The following is a 20,539-nucleotide window of genomic DNA, read 5'->3' on the forward strand; positions in this document are numbered from 1 at the left end:
CCAAATCCCCAACAGCTGACACACATGGGTACTGGGGATCTAACTCTTCCCCAAATCCCCAACAGCTGACACACATGGGTTACAGCAGCTCCACACGAGTACAACACAGACATATAAAAGGCACACCAGTACATTACAATACAGTGTACTTGTGTCCAGTGTTTACAGAACATATTTATGAACGAAAACTAACAACCATATCGAAAATGTCCATTAAGAAAATACATGAATATAACAATTTCACTTGGCTTAAATCATTTGTACCCAAGCATATACATTAAACCTCTTGAGTCGTACTCTGAACAGTTAGTATTGCCAAACATTTCCCCATAGAAAGCTAAATGTCTGGTCCTCCACTACTTTATATTTGATACAAGATTGCTATCTCACAGAGCTGCAGGGTGACTGACTGTCAACAGGTGGGTAAACAGCAGAGGAATGCAGCCACTGGAGTGAAGCATGGCTAGTGCATGTAGTCACTAGGTCATTGTACACCTACAATAACTTGCTACTTTGCTCACTGACATCACAAACAATTAGGCAAAAAATCAAATGTCGTACACTCAATTAAGTCCTTAGACGCAAATTGAGCCAATATCAATAAGTTCATTTTGGGCAACTCCCTTTAGTCATACTTTCTCCGACCTGTCGACAGCAGTGTAATTATCCGGGGAAGAAAGCAGTTCTCTTCAGGGGATGTCTCTTTGGGAACAATAACTTGCTTGTTCATGCACCAATACGTTACACAACCAAGCTGAAAATATCCTTTACAATTCCATAATAGTCTACAGTTACAAATAAACCATTATAACGTTAACTTACATTTTGGTAACGCCCGACTACAGTCCGTTTGACTCCAAATGAGAACGATGAATTGCAAAATAACTCGAAATCCAGAAAAGTGTATGAAACATCAATACGGTACTTGACCATGAATACCCTGTACCCAACAAAATCTGAATTTTGTTTAATTTAAGACCCATGACAGATGAAGTTTCTTTAAGAAACTATCATGTAATGTTGCATAGAAATGTGTACATGACACGTAGGGGGACAAACCGTGGAAGGAACAGCGCAAGCACGGTCTGCACGTGCTACACAGTGACTGTGTTCATTCAATGACAAGATGCGCTACTCAGCAGATGTTAAACAGTTGATGTTGAATGTGTATGATTTCTTTAGAAGTGAAGCAGAAAGAGCAAAGCCTTTTTATGCAATTAATAAATTCCTGAATCCAATCGAGTTGGTATGGGGCATCGTCAAGGGTGACGTTGGACGATTGAACACAACGTTCAAATTACGAGACGTTGAACAACTCGTAAAGGAATCCCTTGGTCGGATAACAGTAGAAACATGGAGGCGTTGTGTGGCCACAGTCGTTGACAAGATAGAGCCACGTTATTGGTCACGAGATGGACTACGGCCAGCAACAGTCCAACCTATAATAGTGGCAGTCGGTTCAGGCACCAGCAGTTCCGACGACGAGATCTATGGCATGAGCAAGTCAGATTGCGACTGAAATTATCATGAGACGGCCCCTCTAACGCTCTGTCATTTCCCCTAACACAGATTGTGCAGTGCATGCGTGCTTGCGCTGTGCCTTCCACGGTTTGTCCCCCCTACGTGTCATGTACACATTTCTATACAAAATTACATGATAGTTTCTTAAAGAACTTTATCTGTCATTGGTCTTAAAATAAAAAAAATTCAGATTTTGTTTGGTACAGGGTATTCATGGTCAAGTACCGTATTGATGTTTCATACACTTTTCTGGATTTCGAGATATTTTGCAATTCATCGTTCTCATTTGGAGTCAAACGGACTGTATATATTGGGGTCGGCCTTTTGCCCCATGAAGATTCAGGGTTGAATAGGTCTTCAGCAACCCATACTTGTCGTAAGATGCTTATAACGGGATCAGGTGGTCACGCTCGAAAACTTGATTGATGCAAGTCGGCATAGGTACTACAGATACTGGGGACAGCATAAGTACTAAAGGCATTGGGGTCAGCAGGTACTTCAGGTATTAGGGTCAGCATAGGTACTACAGGTATTGGCATAGGTACTACATGTACTGATGTAGGTATAGGTACTACAGATGTTGGGGTCAGAATAAGTATTACAGGTATTGGGGTCAGCATAGGTACTACAGGTATTGGGGTCAGCATAGGTACTACAGGTATTGGGGTCAGCAAAGGTACTACAGGTATTGGGGTCAACACAGGTACTACAGGTATTGGGGTCAGCACAGGTACTACAGGTATTGGGGTCAACACAGGTACTACAGGTATTGGGGTCAGCACAGGTACTACAGGTATTGGGGTCAACACAGGTACTACAGGTATTGGGGTCAGCATAGGTACTACAGGTATTGGGGTCAGCATAGGTACTACAGGTATTGGGGTCAACACAGGTACTACAGGTACATATTTGTTCAACCTGTTATATCAACCACAACAACTGACTTTTACTATGATTAACATGGATAAATAAACTGATGGGCGGAACTAGGAGACCCCAAAAATGTCCGTCTCATTAACAAAATCATATGACCTGGGATTATGTCTGCCAGCCCTGAACACGGCATTGCTCTATCCTCCCTACTGAAAGGACATCGCTATAGTAACTCTGGTGGCAACCTTTACACACTAAGCAAACAACCTCCCTGATCAAAATCAATAGTCTTCATTTTTGTTGCAGATGTAGGACAATGGGAAGATAATCCTGTGACCTTGAATCATGAAAATATCCCTCATCCATACGAGTTGTTAAACTGGTCCTACAGTGACAATCACTCACTTCACTATGTGTCCATCAAGTATGCTACTGATGACGTCCATTGACACTATTGAATCAAGATGTCTGTACCTACATTCATAACATATGGGCCAAGTACATCAATAAACACATCATGTGTAGCTGACCACACCTTCACTCCAGGCAGGCCCGGACTAACATGCTATCTCTCTCACGCTGTCTGGAGAAAACAGATTGTTGTTTACCAAATGTTCGTAAGGACTTCCATGGGGAAGTTGGGTTGTTATTGTCCTACTTCTAATGATGTGAATCTCTCAATATTGAATCTGTAACATGAGTGTTTTAACAAGGACTTTCAGGTAGTATGCAATATAATCCCAGTTGTGACTACTTAGTCTGGGACAATTATTGTCTTGTAAGTGAAGTTACGTACCGGTAAGTCCACACATTCTCATGATAATCTACAAACCAAAATGTCAGGGATGGTACGATGTATTTTCCTACCAAACCCTTGAAATAAGTCCATTAAGATAAATAAAACCAACAAGTTCTTAAACTATTTTCAATCAAACGAAGTTTTACAAATTATATTTCATATTAATAATATTTTTATACTATTGCAAAATATATTAGAGAAGATCCATCAGACAAGAAGCTCAATTGGTCTAGCCTCACATATACTACTCAAAACAAGTAAAGGACCACCTGATTTTGCAGCTTGCTATAGTTAATCTATCATGGCATGATTGACTTGAGTAGTATGAAAAAATCGGGTGGTCCTCAATGTTTGGGTTAAAGTATTAATACCTTAACTACACTGAACACAAACTGTTGCTACAGTGTAGACCGTACCGACCCAGCTCTTATCATTGACAAATATAATAACATGCTCCTAAATCAACACACACAGAAACTGCAATTTCATGTCTCAAATAAATCTACTAAAATGTACCAAATTTATCTCTATTAGTTATATGTGGCCCTCGAGACAGACGTGCATGGTCATGATCTCTCAAGTGGCTGAATATTACACAAATAACATGATGTGCTGATAGAGAAGTGTGTTGATGACGTTCTCTTACATGGACGTGGATAAGATTGCTACATGACAACACATAATCCGTCAACTTATCAAACTTCGACACCTGCATGTGAAAGCAACAACAGATAAGGATTTACTTTGTTTTCCAAAACTAAACATCAAAAATGTCAACAGTTTACAATAAATCACTAACCTTCTAATTTAGCCTGATTAGAATTACAGTCACAACCTGGGTCTTTTGAAGTGAGTGAGATATTGTTTGAACAGTATTTAGGACATAAACAGTCATTGTTTTCAATGTAGTGTTAAATTTAACATTTGAAACCTAACCCACATGTTATGAGCTACATTAAATTTAGCAAGGATAAACCTACAGGTAACCTACCTCTACAACTCATTTTATTACATACAGTTGTACAGCCAGTTGTACAGCCAGTTGTACATACAGTTGTACAGCCAGTTGTACATACAGTTGCACATACAGTTGCACATACAGTAAACTATGGTTATAACAAACTCAAAGGGACCACTAATTTTAGTTGATTATAAATATAGTTTGTTGTAAGCATATATGCAGCATATATACAGCAAAAGGCCGGAACAAAAAAACAAACATGTCATCGTATCCCAATTGCGTGGATTGATGCTCATGATATCAATCACTGGATTGTGTGGTCCATACTCGATTATTTACGGACCGCCGTCATATAGCTGGAATGTTGCTGAGTGTGGCGTTAAACAGTCAAACAAAAGACAAAATATCCAAACAGTGTTTTATATCCATCTATTCATTATAAGCGTTTTCGTTATAAATGTAGTTTACTGAATTTGTTTCTTTGAAATCAGCAATACAAATATTGTTGTTAACTTATCAATGTATTAAACATGCCTTGTGAATTACCTGTAGAGAGTAATCTGTGAGTACTGCCTCTCCATGTGTACATTATACTATATATATACAGGCAGTACAGTATTGAGGAGAAAAGACCATGCTGAAGTCTGCTGATACATGTCATTATTTCAACATGCCTACTGACAATGATTAAGAAAGATGAACTTTTCTATAAATATTAGCGCTGACAGTGATATCGCCATCAAAGCCCTGTTTCAATCAGAGGGGGACAGTTTTTGCAAAAAACCTTTGATTTGTTTTGTTTGTTTGTTGTTTAACGCTGCACTCGGCAATATTCCAGCTATATGACGGCGGTCTGTAAATAATCGTGTCTGGACCAGACAAGCCAGTGATTGACATCACGAGCATTGATCCACACATTTGGGATACAATAACATGCATCAACCAAGTCAGCGAGCCTGACCACCCGATCCCGTTAGTCGCCTCTTACTACAAGCATAGTTGCCTTTTACGACAAGCATGGGTTGCTGAAGACCTATTCTACCACGGATCTTCACGGGTCAAAAAAGTTTTGAGTCTTCTAGCCTACACGTGTCTGTAGTATCATGTTTAGTTCATTTTAGTGTTATCATATTGATATTATTAACTGAGCTAACTAGATGGGACAGAATTGTACTAGACTAACAGCTTCAACTAGTAGCTAATGTTGCATAATGTGTTAGGTGCAGTGATTTGAAACCTCTGATTGGCTGGTCAGAGTCACTGGGGAACCAATGACTGTGGGTGTGGTGGTAACAGGTCAAGGGTCAGGATCAGGTTAAGTCCAACCAGCTGAGCCTGACATGGCAAAGGGAGACAACTGTACATTGACTTACATCACAGGGTCACCTTGCCGCCCAAACTATTATTCAGTTTCAAACCACAAATAATGCTGCACAGACATATTAAGTCATTTCCTGTATCAATACCTAATACCTTGCCAAGATCATATCAATAGTTGTTCTTGGCACATCATGAATAGGACATTAATTTTTAGAAAAATATGTTTTTGAAAAATAAATCATAAATATTTTAGGTAACTCCTATCAATATCAGATTCAAAAGTAAATGTCACCAACATTCTCATATATCTCATTTATGTAATGTAACACGTATGTCCTGATCGAAAAAAGGATTATTTCACTCAAGTTAGGTCCCATTACCCATGATCCTTCTGAAACTGATATTTTCATGTTCAGGCGTGGATCAAAGGGAAGATTTGATATCCTACTTTTAGCAGAATGGAGAATGTCACGCATGGAGGACAACACGTACCCATGAGAGAACTGATTACAGCATGATGGATAAACACGCCTTAACCACGAGGCCACCTTACCCCCTATTCTCAACTCACAGGGGATATGTTATACTCTGATGACATAATCCTGCAGGCTAGCCTCCAGGAAGCAAGTACGAGTGATGTCGTTGTGAGGCAGCGGCTGCTTTGTGAGGGTGTACAATGATGACTGGTTCAGGTCTGTGTCTTGGGAAGCAATATTCCAGCTACATGACAGTGCCTCTAAATAATCGAGTCTGGAGACAATCCAGTGATTGACATCATGAGCATCAATTCACGCAATTGGGACACGATGACATGCATCAACCACGTCAGCGAGCCTGAACACCTGATCCCGTTAGTCGCCTCTTATGACAAGCATAGTCACCTTTTACATGTCGGTATTACATAATGGGAGTAACAGTAGTAACACTTCCATGTCTCTGTCGTCTCACCAAGTGGTCTTGGATCAACTTTAGTCCCATGTCTACTTGTATATTAAACAATGAAAGTTACATTAGTCAAATCTGGAAGTCATGAAAATTATCAGAGTTGGAAGATCAGTTAATATGATTTCCTCATGAAGAGGGGCAAAGGAAGACAATATTTCCAGGGCTTTATTTCACAAAGTCCTTGAGTTGTGAAGATCCAGGGTAGAAGTAGTCTTCAGCAACCCATGCTTGCCGTAACAGGCGACTATGCTTGTAGTAAGAAGCGACTAACGGGATTGGGTGGTCAGACTCGCTGACTTGATTGATGCATGTCATCATATCCCAACTGCGTAGATTGATGCATATGATGTCAATCACTGGAATATCTGGTCCAGACTTGATTATTTACAGACCGCTGTCATATAGCTGGAATATTGCTGAGTGCGGCGTAAAACAATGAACAAACAAAGTTTTATGTTAAACTTTGAGAGTTGTGACAGTATCGCTGCTACAATCACTTTCAAAAATGGGTCAAATAAAGACAACATTTCTAAAAAGGCTAAAGCTTCCCATGTTGTCTTAATCCAGGAATAGACATCTAGTGCTCAGTTCATTAATCAGGTATAACCAATATACTTGTTAACCCCAGGTGACCTATCTAGTACAGTGACGCCTGGGGTGGTGATACTCCTTAACTCTGTGATAATCAGACAGGCCACTTCAAAGGGATAATGGTGTCAAGAAGCAGTCTTTAATGAATGGGATTAAGGGCTATGTGAGGTCACTGCAGGTATTGAGACTCTGCCTGCTGGAGGCAGTTTTCAAAGCCTGTGGTTAACTGTACCTAGTCTGTAACCCTGGCAGGCAGTGGTGCATGACTGCATGAGGATTAGTTAACAAGAGTTTGATGATGTACAACTTCACAGATTATGGTCTCAATGCTTGATGGTATTGGCAATACGCTGCAGTGTCTGCATTCCCACCAACTGTGTAAGTGCCGCCATGATGTGTGTAGTATTGTGTTGTTGCGGTGATCTCAGTTAATGACCCGTGACCAAATGGATTAACGTCATGCAGTAATGTCAGGTTAATGGAGCTGGGCTTGTTTGTGAGGCGATCTCATAAAACTTTACGAGATATTTGTTTTAAATAAATATGTCACTAACAGTCCTACATTCTTGATTAGTTGGAACATGAAACTGAGAAAGGACAGGTGTCATCATCATCATCATCATCATCATCACAACCATCATCATCATCATCATCATCATCATCATCATCATCATCACAACCACCACCACCACCACCACCACCATCATCATCATCATAGTGACAACTGCTATCATCAACACCACCATCATCATCATAGTGACAACTGCTATCATCAACACCATCATCATCATCATCATCGTGACAATTGTTATCATCAACACCACCATCCTTATTTAGATCCCTTCTTTAACATCATAACTATGACAATCATGACAATCCTCCCCGACCCACCTGCTCGTGTGAGTGTCTTGTACACAGGGCACTCATAGATCCCGCTTTCCTTCGGCTTCCGGTTGGGGAAAGGCTTGAGCCAGATGACTGGGACATCAGTGTAGAGTTCCTTTGGCCGAGACTCCGTGAGGGTGTTGCTGGTGTAGTCCCACCTGGCGCCCTCTAGGAACAGACCTCGGATGTAGCAACCGTCTTTTGGCGACTCCGTGAGCTCTGCATACGACTCTCGCATAATCTGATTGAAAGAAATGTCATCTTAATGTGGTGGAAAGGCCAAAATGATGCAGGTCTCAGACATATACCACTTTGGTGAAACCTACAAGAACGGGTATGGTACAAAGAATGATAAGATATGTTGACATATTTTATATAAAAAACACAAGGGGGGGATTCCATTTACCATCCAAAATCATTCTTCCAACATTTTTCTGTTTGTAAACAGTAAAAACCAGTGTCTTGTAGCCAGTGTAAAAAAGTACACCTGACCAGCTTCAGAGGCAGAGAGATTAGAGATGTCATTTGATTGTGACATCATGGTAACCCATTATGTCACAATGGTCTGCAAAGCAAAGTGATGCGATTTCATTTTATCACCCAAGCGATATCTCCTGAGGAAGCCAGTTTTGGATGATAAATATGTTTCTAATCCATATCACTGGTAAACAATCAACACATTTACATAAACACATGACAAGCAATGGGAAGGTATCATTGAAAAAATATCATAAAATGTGGAAAGCTATTTCCATTCTGCTTATTAACCTTTGTTTATTTTGTTTATATGGTTACATATAATGTGTAGAGATGCATTGTCGTCATCATCACTGTTACAATTGTGGTAAGATAAGTAACTCATTATGCAAAACAATCTGCAAATTGCACTGAAAGACTTCTAACAGCAAGGTCTTATTTCAGTATTTGCGAGTTTGTTTATCACCAAAAGAAAAGTCACATCACATGCAAATTAGCTTGTGGCAGTGGTGTAGTGCTAGGTCCTCACTGTGCAGGCATGAGAGACAAAAGTCGACATACATCCGACTAGGTTTCAGGGCTGGCACAAAGACAAACAAAGTTCCTTACCTCGAAGTCAAAACTGATGGTGTCGATGGAGATGACCTTCCTCCTGGCAAAGTTCTGCAGTGTTCCGGTGAGGAAGGCTTGTGGGAAGAAGAAGCCGGAGATCCAGAACACCTAGCACAGAACCCAGAGCATGTTAAACACAGAACATCACAGAGAGGTCATACAGCTGCATGTAGACTGTGCATTATCAAGCAGATGCAGTCTGCAAATTGACCACCTTTTGAAAGCCTGAGTCTAGTAAAACTTCTTTTAGCCTGGTAAATTCAGACTATTTTTAACCTTGGTTTATGAATCCGAAGACTTCAAACAACTGAAAATATGAAATAACCTAAAAGTAACACGTAAACAATAAACTCATTTACTGTCCCTATCAATATTTTCAATTATTTAAAATTCTAGAATAAAAACCGTCCTCAAAACCCAATAAATCATGACAAATCCCTATGTGCCCCCACTGTTTTTTCTACCTACAGAATATTTTGAAGGAATCACAAAAAAATATAGAAATCCATTTTTTCAACCCACCGAACTCAATTTGTTTGCCTAAAATCCATACTCCCCCCACAACCCAACTCCAAAGTCTGGCCTAAGCTGACACTAGTTCACGAACTAACACTAAAATCACCTGAAAATGACACTAAGAGAGAAGTTGGGGACAGTAGATATAATACTGTATTGTTTTGACTGCAGATGCATAAATTGGGCTAACAGTCCAGCAAATTAAATGACCTTATTCTATGTAAAGAATCTGAATAAATATGAGTTTTCTAATTAACTCTGATGTTTCAAGATATAAACACAGATGTCAGATTTCGCACTGTAAGGATACTTTTTCTACAGGAATATGAACAGCTTTTGGAATATCTTACTGGAGGAATGCCATTGTCGATCCAGTCAGTGATGAACTCCATCCGAGAACACAGGTCCAGCACCCAGGATGCAAGAGGCTTCAGTGAGGGGTAGGCCTGGAACAGTCAAGTACATACTCAGCATATTCAAGAGGGGACATAACAGCTCTACTGGCAACATGGTATATGAAGAAACAGGTACATCTAGTATTTAGAAATTACAAAAGACACATCATCAGGTGTATATACAAGCCGACTGAACCCTTTTGTTGACTCCAGTCCTTCAGGGATTCTGGGACAGAAGATGGCTCTAGTTATAGTTGACACATCCTGATCAGAGCCCGTTCAAAAGAGCAATCTTAGTGCTATGACTGGTGAGTGAGTGAGTATGATATACATTGCCTTTAGCAATATCCCATAAATATCAAGGCAGGACATCAGAAATGGACTTTACACATTGTACCAATGTGGGGAATCGAACCAGGGTCTTTGGCATGACAAGTGAACGCTTTAACCACTAGACATCCCCACCGCCCGCTACGACTGGTGTAAGTCAATGTGAAAGGATGGGAGTTATGATTGTCTTAGCTCTAAGATTGCTTTGTTCAATGGGGCCCAGGGGGGTATGACCTGGCTGATTGCCTGCCTGCCTGCCCATGGCTGGTACCTTTTCTGTTGGGCTGCATAAAATTTTCTTCCACTTGCCCAACTATCTGGCAGATAATTTTAAGATAATGTATTCAGTTCTATTATAACTGTAGATTCTTAAGTAATTCTCTGCATTATTTCAACTGAATCAAGACATGATTTGTCTCTTTGTTTTTGCGATTTTTCAATATTTAGAATGTCTGAAGTGGGGTGGTTACTTTGAAGATTGGCAGGCAACAGTTATGGGTCACCTGTCCGACTGTCTTGTTGGGTTTTCAAATTATTTCGAACACTGCTGATTGTCCCCCAATCGCCATGACTAAACCACTCATCTTGTCATCCACTGGTTTGTATAGCCAAGACTTGATTATCTACAGGCAGCTAGATTACCCTATTCCGGATACCTTCCACCTTGGTGCAGATGTGCACAAGCTTCTTCCTTCGTTCATCAACCACCATTTTTAGCTGTCATGCTAAATTGACAGGAGGTTTGAAGGGCTTGCTCCGCACACAAAACATGGATTTAGAAAAAGGGCTGCGTTTGGAAAAACTATGACTGTGTTCAGTTCTCAATGGTGAAGTCTTCTTACCTTGCCTGCCCACATGGAGGGCACCACGTTGTTGTAGAGGGAGTTGGCCATGTTCTCCAGCTCCTGGGACATGACCACCAAACCCTTGAGAGCCTTCAGCAGGTCCTTCAGTGACTGGTTGATGGTGTTCAACAGACGGTTGTACCTGCAGCACACACAGGGGGTTACATCAACAATATCCAGGAACACCTCTCATAACTGGCATTACATTATGTAAAGAAGTTCCTGCTGGAAAACATGCTGGCAAGAAAAGTCTGATGAAAAGACAGAGGTGTTACAGACGCCTCTGTGTTCACTGTAAGAGGTGAGGTGAGGTGAAATTGGGTTTAACGTCGCGTCCAAGATTATTGCACTTATATAGCGACGTGCATGCACGTGTATGTGTGTGTGTGGCTGCTTGTACTAGTCCGGACTGATGCCGATTTATAGTGCTAGCTCACTGAGATACCATGCCGCAGTTTAACATGAATACCCCACTCAGACACAGTATACTGACTCCGAGCCGACCAGTCCTTGTTTTAGCCCCTTAATGCCGAGCGCCAGACAGGGTAACAACAAGTACAATCTTTTAACGTCTTTTTGTATGACGCGGCCCGGGATCGAACCCTGGACCTTCCGCTCTCCGGGCGGACGCTCTACCACAAGACCACGGAGGCGGTCTTCACTGTAAGAGGGATACCCAGAGAAATGATTCGGGTAGGTGGTCAAGTGGTCCAGGATGCTCCATGTCTTGCAGAGTTAGCCACCGGTGTTTCTGGGTTTGAATATCAGATTCATCCTGATGTTATGTGATACTTGGTGTGGCAGCACATTACCCATGCTGACGGGTCAATTGTAACAGTCTGACACAATGGCTCAAAGGGTCTTGACCACTCCCCCTTTTTGAAGACCTTGTGTCTCTCTGTTATCCAATACGTTTAGACAGGGAAAATTCCAAACATTGACCCATTTTTGAAATATCCTCAATCCATCCTTGTTTAACATGTATTACTTTAGCCTTTGCCAAACTTTGAACTGACACTGTGGAAGAGATATACTGTTTAACGGAAACTCAACTCTGTGACCCCACAACTGACCTGATGACCTCCTGGACCAGCACAGTGTTCATGCTCTGTTCATACAGGACAGGGTACTTCTCCATCACAGGGCCTATTGGCAAAGCTGCAGGAACCTGGCTCAGGATGTTCTTGGCTGTGTCCTCCATCACCTGGAACATTCAAACCCAACAGATGCAGCTAAACATGCAATATCAACATTTGTAAAAGCACCCCTAAAACTTTTGGAGAGGAGTAGAGTGGTGTGGAGTGGAGTGGAGAGGAGTGGAGTGGAGTGGAGTTGGATTTAAACCTACAATCATAGCAACACAACGCTGCACAGGGAAATGCGGCACCTTAGATGACTTGGCAGACCGTGCCCCTTACTGTTACCTGTCCGAGTAGGGATAACATATAAGGACACCCTTAAAAAGCCAGATTTTATACCAGACCTCAAGGTACCTTTACTATTAGACGACTTGGTGCAGCAAGTCACAGCAACAATCTATCCAAGACTAACTGAACACTGGAAGGGCACAAATTGGCCTACTTCTCACCTCTTCCCGGGATTTGCCTCCTCCAGCCTTGGACTTAGGCTGGAGCTGCAGGAGACCGGTCAACAAGAATAACGTCTCTGCCTGAGCGAAGGTGATGTTGGCATTGTCATGGAGGCCGAAGATTTCCGGAGTGTCGTTGATGGGCAGGCTACGTATAAATGCTGTGTAACCCTGGGGAAGGAATACAAGATATTGTACTTGGAGCGTTGTACATCTTATGTAGGGTTATATGCATTATGACCTTGACCTTTGTTAATGAAGAATGGTATGCAGTGGAGAAAATATTGCAGCCATCTGGTTTCATCAAGTTTCTTTGAATTTGCCGCTTAGATTTTGTTTCTTTCTGTGACAGAAACACATGAATATACCTTAAAGATTTAATATTTTTAATGGATAAATTGTCAAATGACTTTAGCTCAAAGTAAGAAATTATGTGGTTTGAAACAAAATCTTTAAATCATTCAATCAATATTTCTTTTAACCTGGAATTGCAACTGAACATTGTTGTAGTTTAAAATGGCACATTAAAATATTTTGACTGATGATAGATGTCTATGCAAGTTTAGAACAAACATCAGTAACAAGTTATGAAAGCATGTGCAAGTATTACTGCAATGGAACAAAGAGATTGCAAGCTTCGCTATCAAGTAATGAGTTTTACTTTAAATAGTAACATATCTTGCATCAGCAATATCAGCAGCCATGACACACACACACAAGAACTAACTACACACGCATTGGGGACTAACAGTATTCCAGTTATATCGCGGCGTGTTAGTGTGATGTGGGAGGAAAGCCCAAAGTGATGCAGGCCTCAGACGTTCACCACTTCGGTGAAACCCACGAGCACGGATATGGTGCCGACAAACATAATCGGGGCGAACCAGGATTCGAACCCTCAATCATAGGTTTCTGGCGTGCCCATAGGACGCAACTCTGCACAGCCAATTGTGGTGCCTTAGACAACTGGGCCACCCGTGCCCACAGATAGCCCAGGACCAAGTGTGTTAGTTTACTGCACATAAAGTCTGGGTTTTCGCCCGTCCTTGGTGGTCCACTCGTGAATGTAGCCCTGACTGCCTACATCAGCAATAAACTGCTATTTGTTCACTGACACATATGGTAAATAACATTCATCGTCTCATAGGTTGGAGTGAGTGAGTGAGTGAGTTGGGTTTAACGCCTCTTTTAACAGTATTCCAGTTATATCGCGGCGTGTCAGCTTAATGTGGGAGGAAAGCCCGAAGTGATGCAGGTCTCAGACGTTTACCACTTCGGTGAAACCCACGAGCATGGGTATGGTGCTGACAAACCTAGAAACATAATTGGGGCGAACCGGGATTCGAACCCACAATCATAGGTTTCTGGCATGCCCAAGGGACGCAACTCTGCACAGTGAATAGCGGCGCCTTAGACGACTTGGCCACCCGTGCCCCCCTCATAGGTTGGAAGTAACAGATAGGCCACATCAATTCTTTTACTTAGGTCAACTTTCCTTGCATATTCTATCAGACCCCCCAAAATGTCTCTCTATCTCAGAAGCATATGCTAGCTGAAACTCACCCATATAGATTACTGTCCTCTTAAATTAGCCTGCACAAATATAGTTCTGCAGGCATGAATACAAACTATAGATATAGATGTATTAATAGACCCTGGCAATAATCCCAGCTGTTCGCTGCATACTATCACATTCATTACTTTCACTTGTAGATCTAGAAATTCCATAGCATGTGAATTAAACATGGCTGGTGGCAAGCTTCCCCATCTCACAGCTGGCTGTCAACTTATTCTACTCCGAGCTGGAAGGGATGACAGAGGCCGGAACAATTAATCGTCATACATAAGCGGATGTTACAAAACCATTGAAGATGGAAATGTGTGCCATTGCCATGGCATCCATGTCAGATTTGGCACGGAATCGACATTGTTTGTTTGTTAGTTTTGTTGTTTAATGCCGCACTCAGAACTCAGCAATATCCAAGCTCTATGACAGCGGCTATAAATAATTGCGACTAGGCCAAACAATCCAGTGATTGATATTGTGAGTGAGTGAGTGAGTTGGGTTTAACGCCGCTTTTAACAGTATTCCAGTTATATCACGGCGTGTCAGCTTAATGTGGGAGGAAAGCCCGAAGTGATGCAGGTTTCAGACGTTTACCACTTCGGTGAAACCCACGAGCACGGGTATGGTGCTGACAAACCTAGAAACATAATTTGGGCGAACCGGGATTCGAACCCACAATCATAGGTTTCTGGCGTGCCCAAGGGACGCAACTCTGCACAGGGAATCGCGGCGCCTTAGACGACTGGGCCACCCGTGCCCCCGATTGATATTGTGAACAACGATCCATGCTGCGTGGGTATAATGACACACAATCAACCAGCCAGTATTGGTTGCAGGGGACCTGTTCTAACACGGGAATGTAGCAACCACTGGAGTGAGCGAGGATTGTTTTACACCAATTTTAGCAATGTTCCATCCAGATCAGGGTGGGGAACACCAGTACATACATTACATACATGTTCCGTTCTAAAATTGTTATCAACCAAACCAAACATTACACTGCAGAAAAACAGCTTGACTATCTCACACTCTATACTAGCAAACACACAAAAACACAAAGTATATAGTTAGGTGAAGCATTTGCCTCACCAAGTCCACAGCCCATAAGATAAGTGTGATGCAGTCAGGACTTATTGCGTGGGAAGTAAGTGAAAGGTTGTATAGGCCAACATAATACCGTGGAGGGATCAGAGACCTACATGATCCTGTGGTAGGATGACAGGGACCTACATGATCCTGTCGTGGGATCAGAGATCTATATGATACTGTGGTGGGATGACAGGGACCTATATGATCCTGTGGCGGGATCAGAGATCTATATGATCCTGTGGTGGGATCAGAGATCTACATGATCCTGTGGTGGGATCAGAGATCTATATGATACTATGGTGGGATGACAGGGACCTATATGATCCTGTGGCGGGATCAGAGATCTATATGATACTGCGGTGGGATCAGGGACCTACATGATCCTGTGGTGGGATCAGAGATCTATATGATACTGTGGTGGGATGACAGGGACCTATTTCATCCTGTGGTGGGATCAGAGATCTATATGATCCTTTGGCTGGATCAGAGATCTATATGATACTGTGGTGGGATGACAGGGACCTACATGATCCTGTGGTGGGATCAGAGATCTATATGATCCTGTGGTAGGATGACAGGGACCTACATGATCCAGTGGTGGGATCAGAGATCTATATGATACTGCGGTGGGATCAGGGACCTACATGATCCTGCGGTGGGATCAGGGACCTACATGATCCTGTGGTGGGATGACAGGGACCTACATGATCCTGTGGTGGGATGACAGGGACCTACATGATCCTGTGGTAGGATCAGAGACCTACATGATCCTGCAGTGGGATCAGGGACCTACATGATCCTGTAGTGGGATCAGGGACCTACATGATCCTGCGGTGGGAACAGGGACCTACATGATCCTGTGGTGGGATCAGAGACCTACATGATCCTGCGGTGGGATCAGAGATCTACATGATCCTGCGGTGGGATCAGGGACCTACATGATCCTGTGGTGGGATCAGAGATCTATATGATACTGTGGTGGGATCAGAGACCTACATGATCCTGTTGTGGGATCAGAGACCTACATGATCCTGCGGTGGGATCAGAGATCTACATGATCCTGCGGTGGGATCAGAGATCTACATGATTCTGTGGTGGGATCAGAGATCTACATGATTCTGTGGTGGGATCAGAGATCTATATGATACTGTGGTGGGATCAGGGACCTACATGATCCTGTTGTGGGATCAGAGACCTACATGATCCTGCGGTGGGATCAGGGACCTACATGATCCTGCGGTGGGATCAGAGACCTACATGATCCTGCGGTGGAATCAGAGAGACCTACATGATCCTTAGGGATGTTCGACATAACTGGTATATCGATTTATTGCAATATGTTCGCCAGCAGTACACAAATCACAATACAACCCTTGTGTATTGATATTTTCCGATACAGTCAGAGAAGAATTAAATAGAATTATATAAATTATATCTACTTTCTTGTGGCATTTGGATTGACTGGGTTCCTTTCTACTCATGTTAACAGAAACCCACTTCAGTGTTTACATTACTGTATTCGACTTAATAAGCATCCCGCCCTAATAAGTGCCCAGGGTGATATTTCCTAATATATTGGCTAGTGAACAATCCCAATTAATACCCTTCCGATTGATCAAGGTACACAAGACTTTTTTATTTGTGTATAATACGCACTCGTGTGTGATAAGCACCCTTAATTATGGGCAATTGAATTGTGATTCACATAGATCTCTGCACCACAGGGTCCACAAGTACAAGGGGAGGTAAGTCATGTGCATCACATATTTACATTATGGTCCTGGGAGGGGCTGATCTGCCTGTAGACACCGCTGGGGGAGTAGACGTGGTCCTCGTCCAGGATCTCAGGGTTGTAGAAGTCGTTGAGGATGTTCATGAGGGTGCGTCTGTCCCAGTCATCTGTCACACGACCTCCATAGTTGATGTGACCAGCAGTGTACCGTAACACCTGCAATACAAGTCCACACGATCCCATTAGTCTTCAATAAACAGTAATAATAATGGCACATCCTCAAAACAAGTCTTTAAAAATGGATCATACCTTAATGTGGCTGGTAATGTGCAACCATACCCAAATCATTGCTCATGCTATCAACCACTGGTCCGCCTGGCCCAAGAAAATTATTTATTATAACATAGTTTTCATTCTGTGATTTTAAACAGTATTCGCTTACTCACAATCTTTTTTATATAATATGTCAGATTTTGTCAAAAAACATTAACATAAAACCACGATATATCAACAAATTTGATGTTTATTGACGAGATCATATTTTTCAATTGGTTTAGATTTTTAAGTAAAACGTAAAATTAATTGCTGATGTCAAGAGTTTGTACTTGACAAAGTTGAAGAGTGCAAATTATTGACAGTCTGTGTTTGAAAGTCAGCAAAACACATAGTATAGGTATGATGTACCAGCTGTGCCGACATCCATATATTGATTACAGCAACACCTTGTCGTTTGTTGAAGGAATTGATTTCTCCTACCTACTGATGATCTGATCAAAATACACTGCACATACCAGCACATGGAGGTGGAAAAATACAGTCAACGTACCACACCTTTTTCATGTAAATGTAATCAAACTTCAAACTGAAACTCCTGATCAGAAATAGACAAAGATGCATAAAAGATCACAATCATAATCCTTTGATACAATAACTTCCCAAACAGTACAACCCCATTAATCCAGACACTAGTCTTACCAGTGAATTCATCCAGATCAACGAATGCCCTGATTAACAAGTCATGGTTACAAGGGGAGGTCCAACTGTATACATGTAGAAATTATGTCTATCAAGGGTTAGAAAGTAATTTTTATTTTCATTATTCGCAAAAATGTTTGTTTTTTTCTTTGTTGTTTAACGCCGCACTTTGCAACATTCCAGCTATATGACGGCGGTCTGTAAATAATCAAGCCTGGACAAGACAATAGAGTGATTGACATCATGAGCATCAATCTACACACTTGGGATACAATGACATGCATCAACCAAGTTTGCGAGCCTGACCACCTGATCCCGATAGTCACCTCTTACAACAAGCATAGTTGCCTTTCTCAGCAAGCATGGGTTGCTGAATACCCATTGTAACCCAGATCTTCACGAGACCCCCCAAAATGACCTGCTTCAGAGTTCCTATTTACCGAAAGGTAAACGTGGTAGTCAACAAGGAAAAGTCACTAGTCCTTCTGGAATTTGACTAGTTTTAGTCCTTCCTGAATTTGACTAGTTTTAAACCAGCAGAATTGTGTTAATTTCAAATGCTGCCAGACATACAAGGCAGGGTTAGGGGACAAACAGAGTTTCACTGTATAAAAAAACAATAACGACATGTTTAATTTTCTCCTTAACAACAAATGGGCAATGACATACTATATGGTTATTGCATCATGTACAGCTAAATTAAGGACTCAAACCCACAGATGGTGGTAATTTATAACTTACATTTGTCTTAATTTCCTCCTAGCTACAGTGACAGATCTTAGGTGTGCCATAGAACAAAGTCCCCACTAATATTCAACAACAAAGCAGTCCAAATATATGTGTCCTTGTTCATACTTATTGTATCGCACATGGCATTGTTTGAGTATAAGGTAGTATTGATTATTTGGAAGGAACGTTCCTGCCCTGCCCACAAAGCCTCCGGTGAAGAACATGTGGGTTGGTCATGCTTCTTGGCCCTGTCTGCCAATACCCCGGTCTGATCAATGAGGCAACATGTGCTGACCAACTGTCGCCCATCACTACCCAGCAATTACACTTACTACACTTGGCCATGTAACTTGAGCGATTTCTGGCTTCCCTCGCGGTGGTATATACATACATGAGTTACTAGTGTGCCACATGGATTTAATACTAGTGTGGCTCATGAATACTTGTGTTTCATAAATACTTGTGTTACATGAATACTTGTGTCACATGAATACTTGTGTCACATGAATATTTGTGTCACATGAATACTTGTGTCACATGAATACTTGTGTCACATGAATATTTGTGTCACATGAATATTTGTGTCACATGAATACTTGTGTCACATGAATACTTGTGTCACATGAATATTTGTTTCATGAATACTTGTCACATGAATACTGGTGTTACATGAATACTTCTGTGCATCATAAATACTTGTCACATGGATACTTGTGTCTTATGAATATTTGTGTCACATGAATATTTGTGTCACATGAATACTTGTGTCACATGAATATTTGTTTCATGAATACTTGTCACATGAATACTGGTGTTACATGAATACTTCTGTGCATCATAAATACTTGTCACATGAATACTTGTGTCTTATGAATATTTGTGTCACATGAATACTTGTCACATGAATACAAGTGTTACATAAATACTTGTGTGCCTCATAAATACTTGTCACATGAATACTTGTGTTGCATGAATACTTGTGTCACATGAATACTTGTGTTCTTACTGGCATACAATCGTATCTATACTTTAACCGTGAAAACTGGCAAACATCATTTCAATATCAGGGAAGAATAGAACAGGCATACCCCATATCAATGAGGAACACTGCTCTACACCATCTCAACACAGTCTGAAACAAGTCTAGTTAATTGTCTTGTGGTCTTGTATAACATTAAGCTTAGCTTGGGACAGCCTAAATACAGGTATTAAAATCTGAATTGACGAGGACTCCAACAGTTTTGATATAGACTAGCAGTATTCCCTAAGATGATAATCTCGCTCAATGAATATTAGAGGTTAGCTGTGTGTATTGTTTCACACCTGGAATGGATTTCACACATTAGATCTAAGCAGGTACTAATTTTTGCGTGACCATCAAACACTTTAATCACTACAGAGACCAATCTCCCCAATACTAGAGCATACTGATGATGACCACCCATGGGCTGGTGTCTTTGTACCCCAGTCATATCATGCAGGTCTGTAACTATTCAAGTCAGGGCCAGACAAACTAATGGTTGATATCATGATGACCACCCATGGGCTGGGTTTTTGATGACATGCAATGAACCTGACCACCAAAAACACTTGGGTCATCCCTTACGACAAGCAATTGAGTGCTGGGGGACTTTTCTAACCCTCGGCCCCGTCCAACAAAGCGATCTTAGCGCCAAGAAGATTGTAAGCCTATGATAACGTATGTGAGTTACGATCACCTTATGCTAAGATCACTTTGTGGACACGCACAGGTCCCTACCGAAACTTGTGACCCGAGTAAGATGAACGG

The 20,539-nt window shown here is 41.6% G+C and overlaps 1 protein-coding gene across 7 annotated transcripts in view; it reads right to left on the reverse strand.

Moving 5' to 3' along the window:
- LOC124115243 (dynein axonemal heavy chain 1-like) overlaps nt 1-20,539 on the reverse strand; it is a 121,709-nt gene that overhangs the window by 3,728 nt on the left and 97,442 nt on the right. For all 7 annotated transcript variants that reach the window (XM_048402451.1, XM_048402447.1, XM_048402450.1 and 4 more), the window contains 7 exons: nt 17,086-17,262; nt 12,659-12,829; nt 12,144-12,274; nt 11,068-11,212; nt 9,851-9,946; nt 8,982-9,092; nt 7,902-8,136 (listed from right to left, as the gene is read on the reverse strand). In XM_048402451.1, the coding sequence (XP_048258408.1) occupies nt 7,902-8,136; nt 8,982-9,092; nt 9,851-9,946; nt 11,068-11,212; nt 12,144-12,274; nt 12,659-12,829; nt 17,086-17,262 (1,066 nt within the window). The remainder of the gene's footprint in view (nt 1-7,901; nt 8,137-8,981; nt 9,093-9,850; nt 9,947-11,067; nt 11,213-12,143; nt 12,275-12,658; nt 12,830-17,085; nt 17,263-20,539) is intronic.

The sequence above is a fragment of the Haliotis rufescens genome, unplaced genomic scaffold (assembly GCF_023055435.1).
Source record: "Haliotis rufescens isolate VD_foot unplaced genomic scaffold, xgHalRufe1.0.p SCAF_26, whole genome shotgun sequence".
Lineage (NCBI taxonomy): Eukaryota > Metazoa > Mollusca > Gastropoda > Lepetellida > Haliotidae > Haliotis > Haliotis rufescens.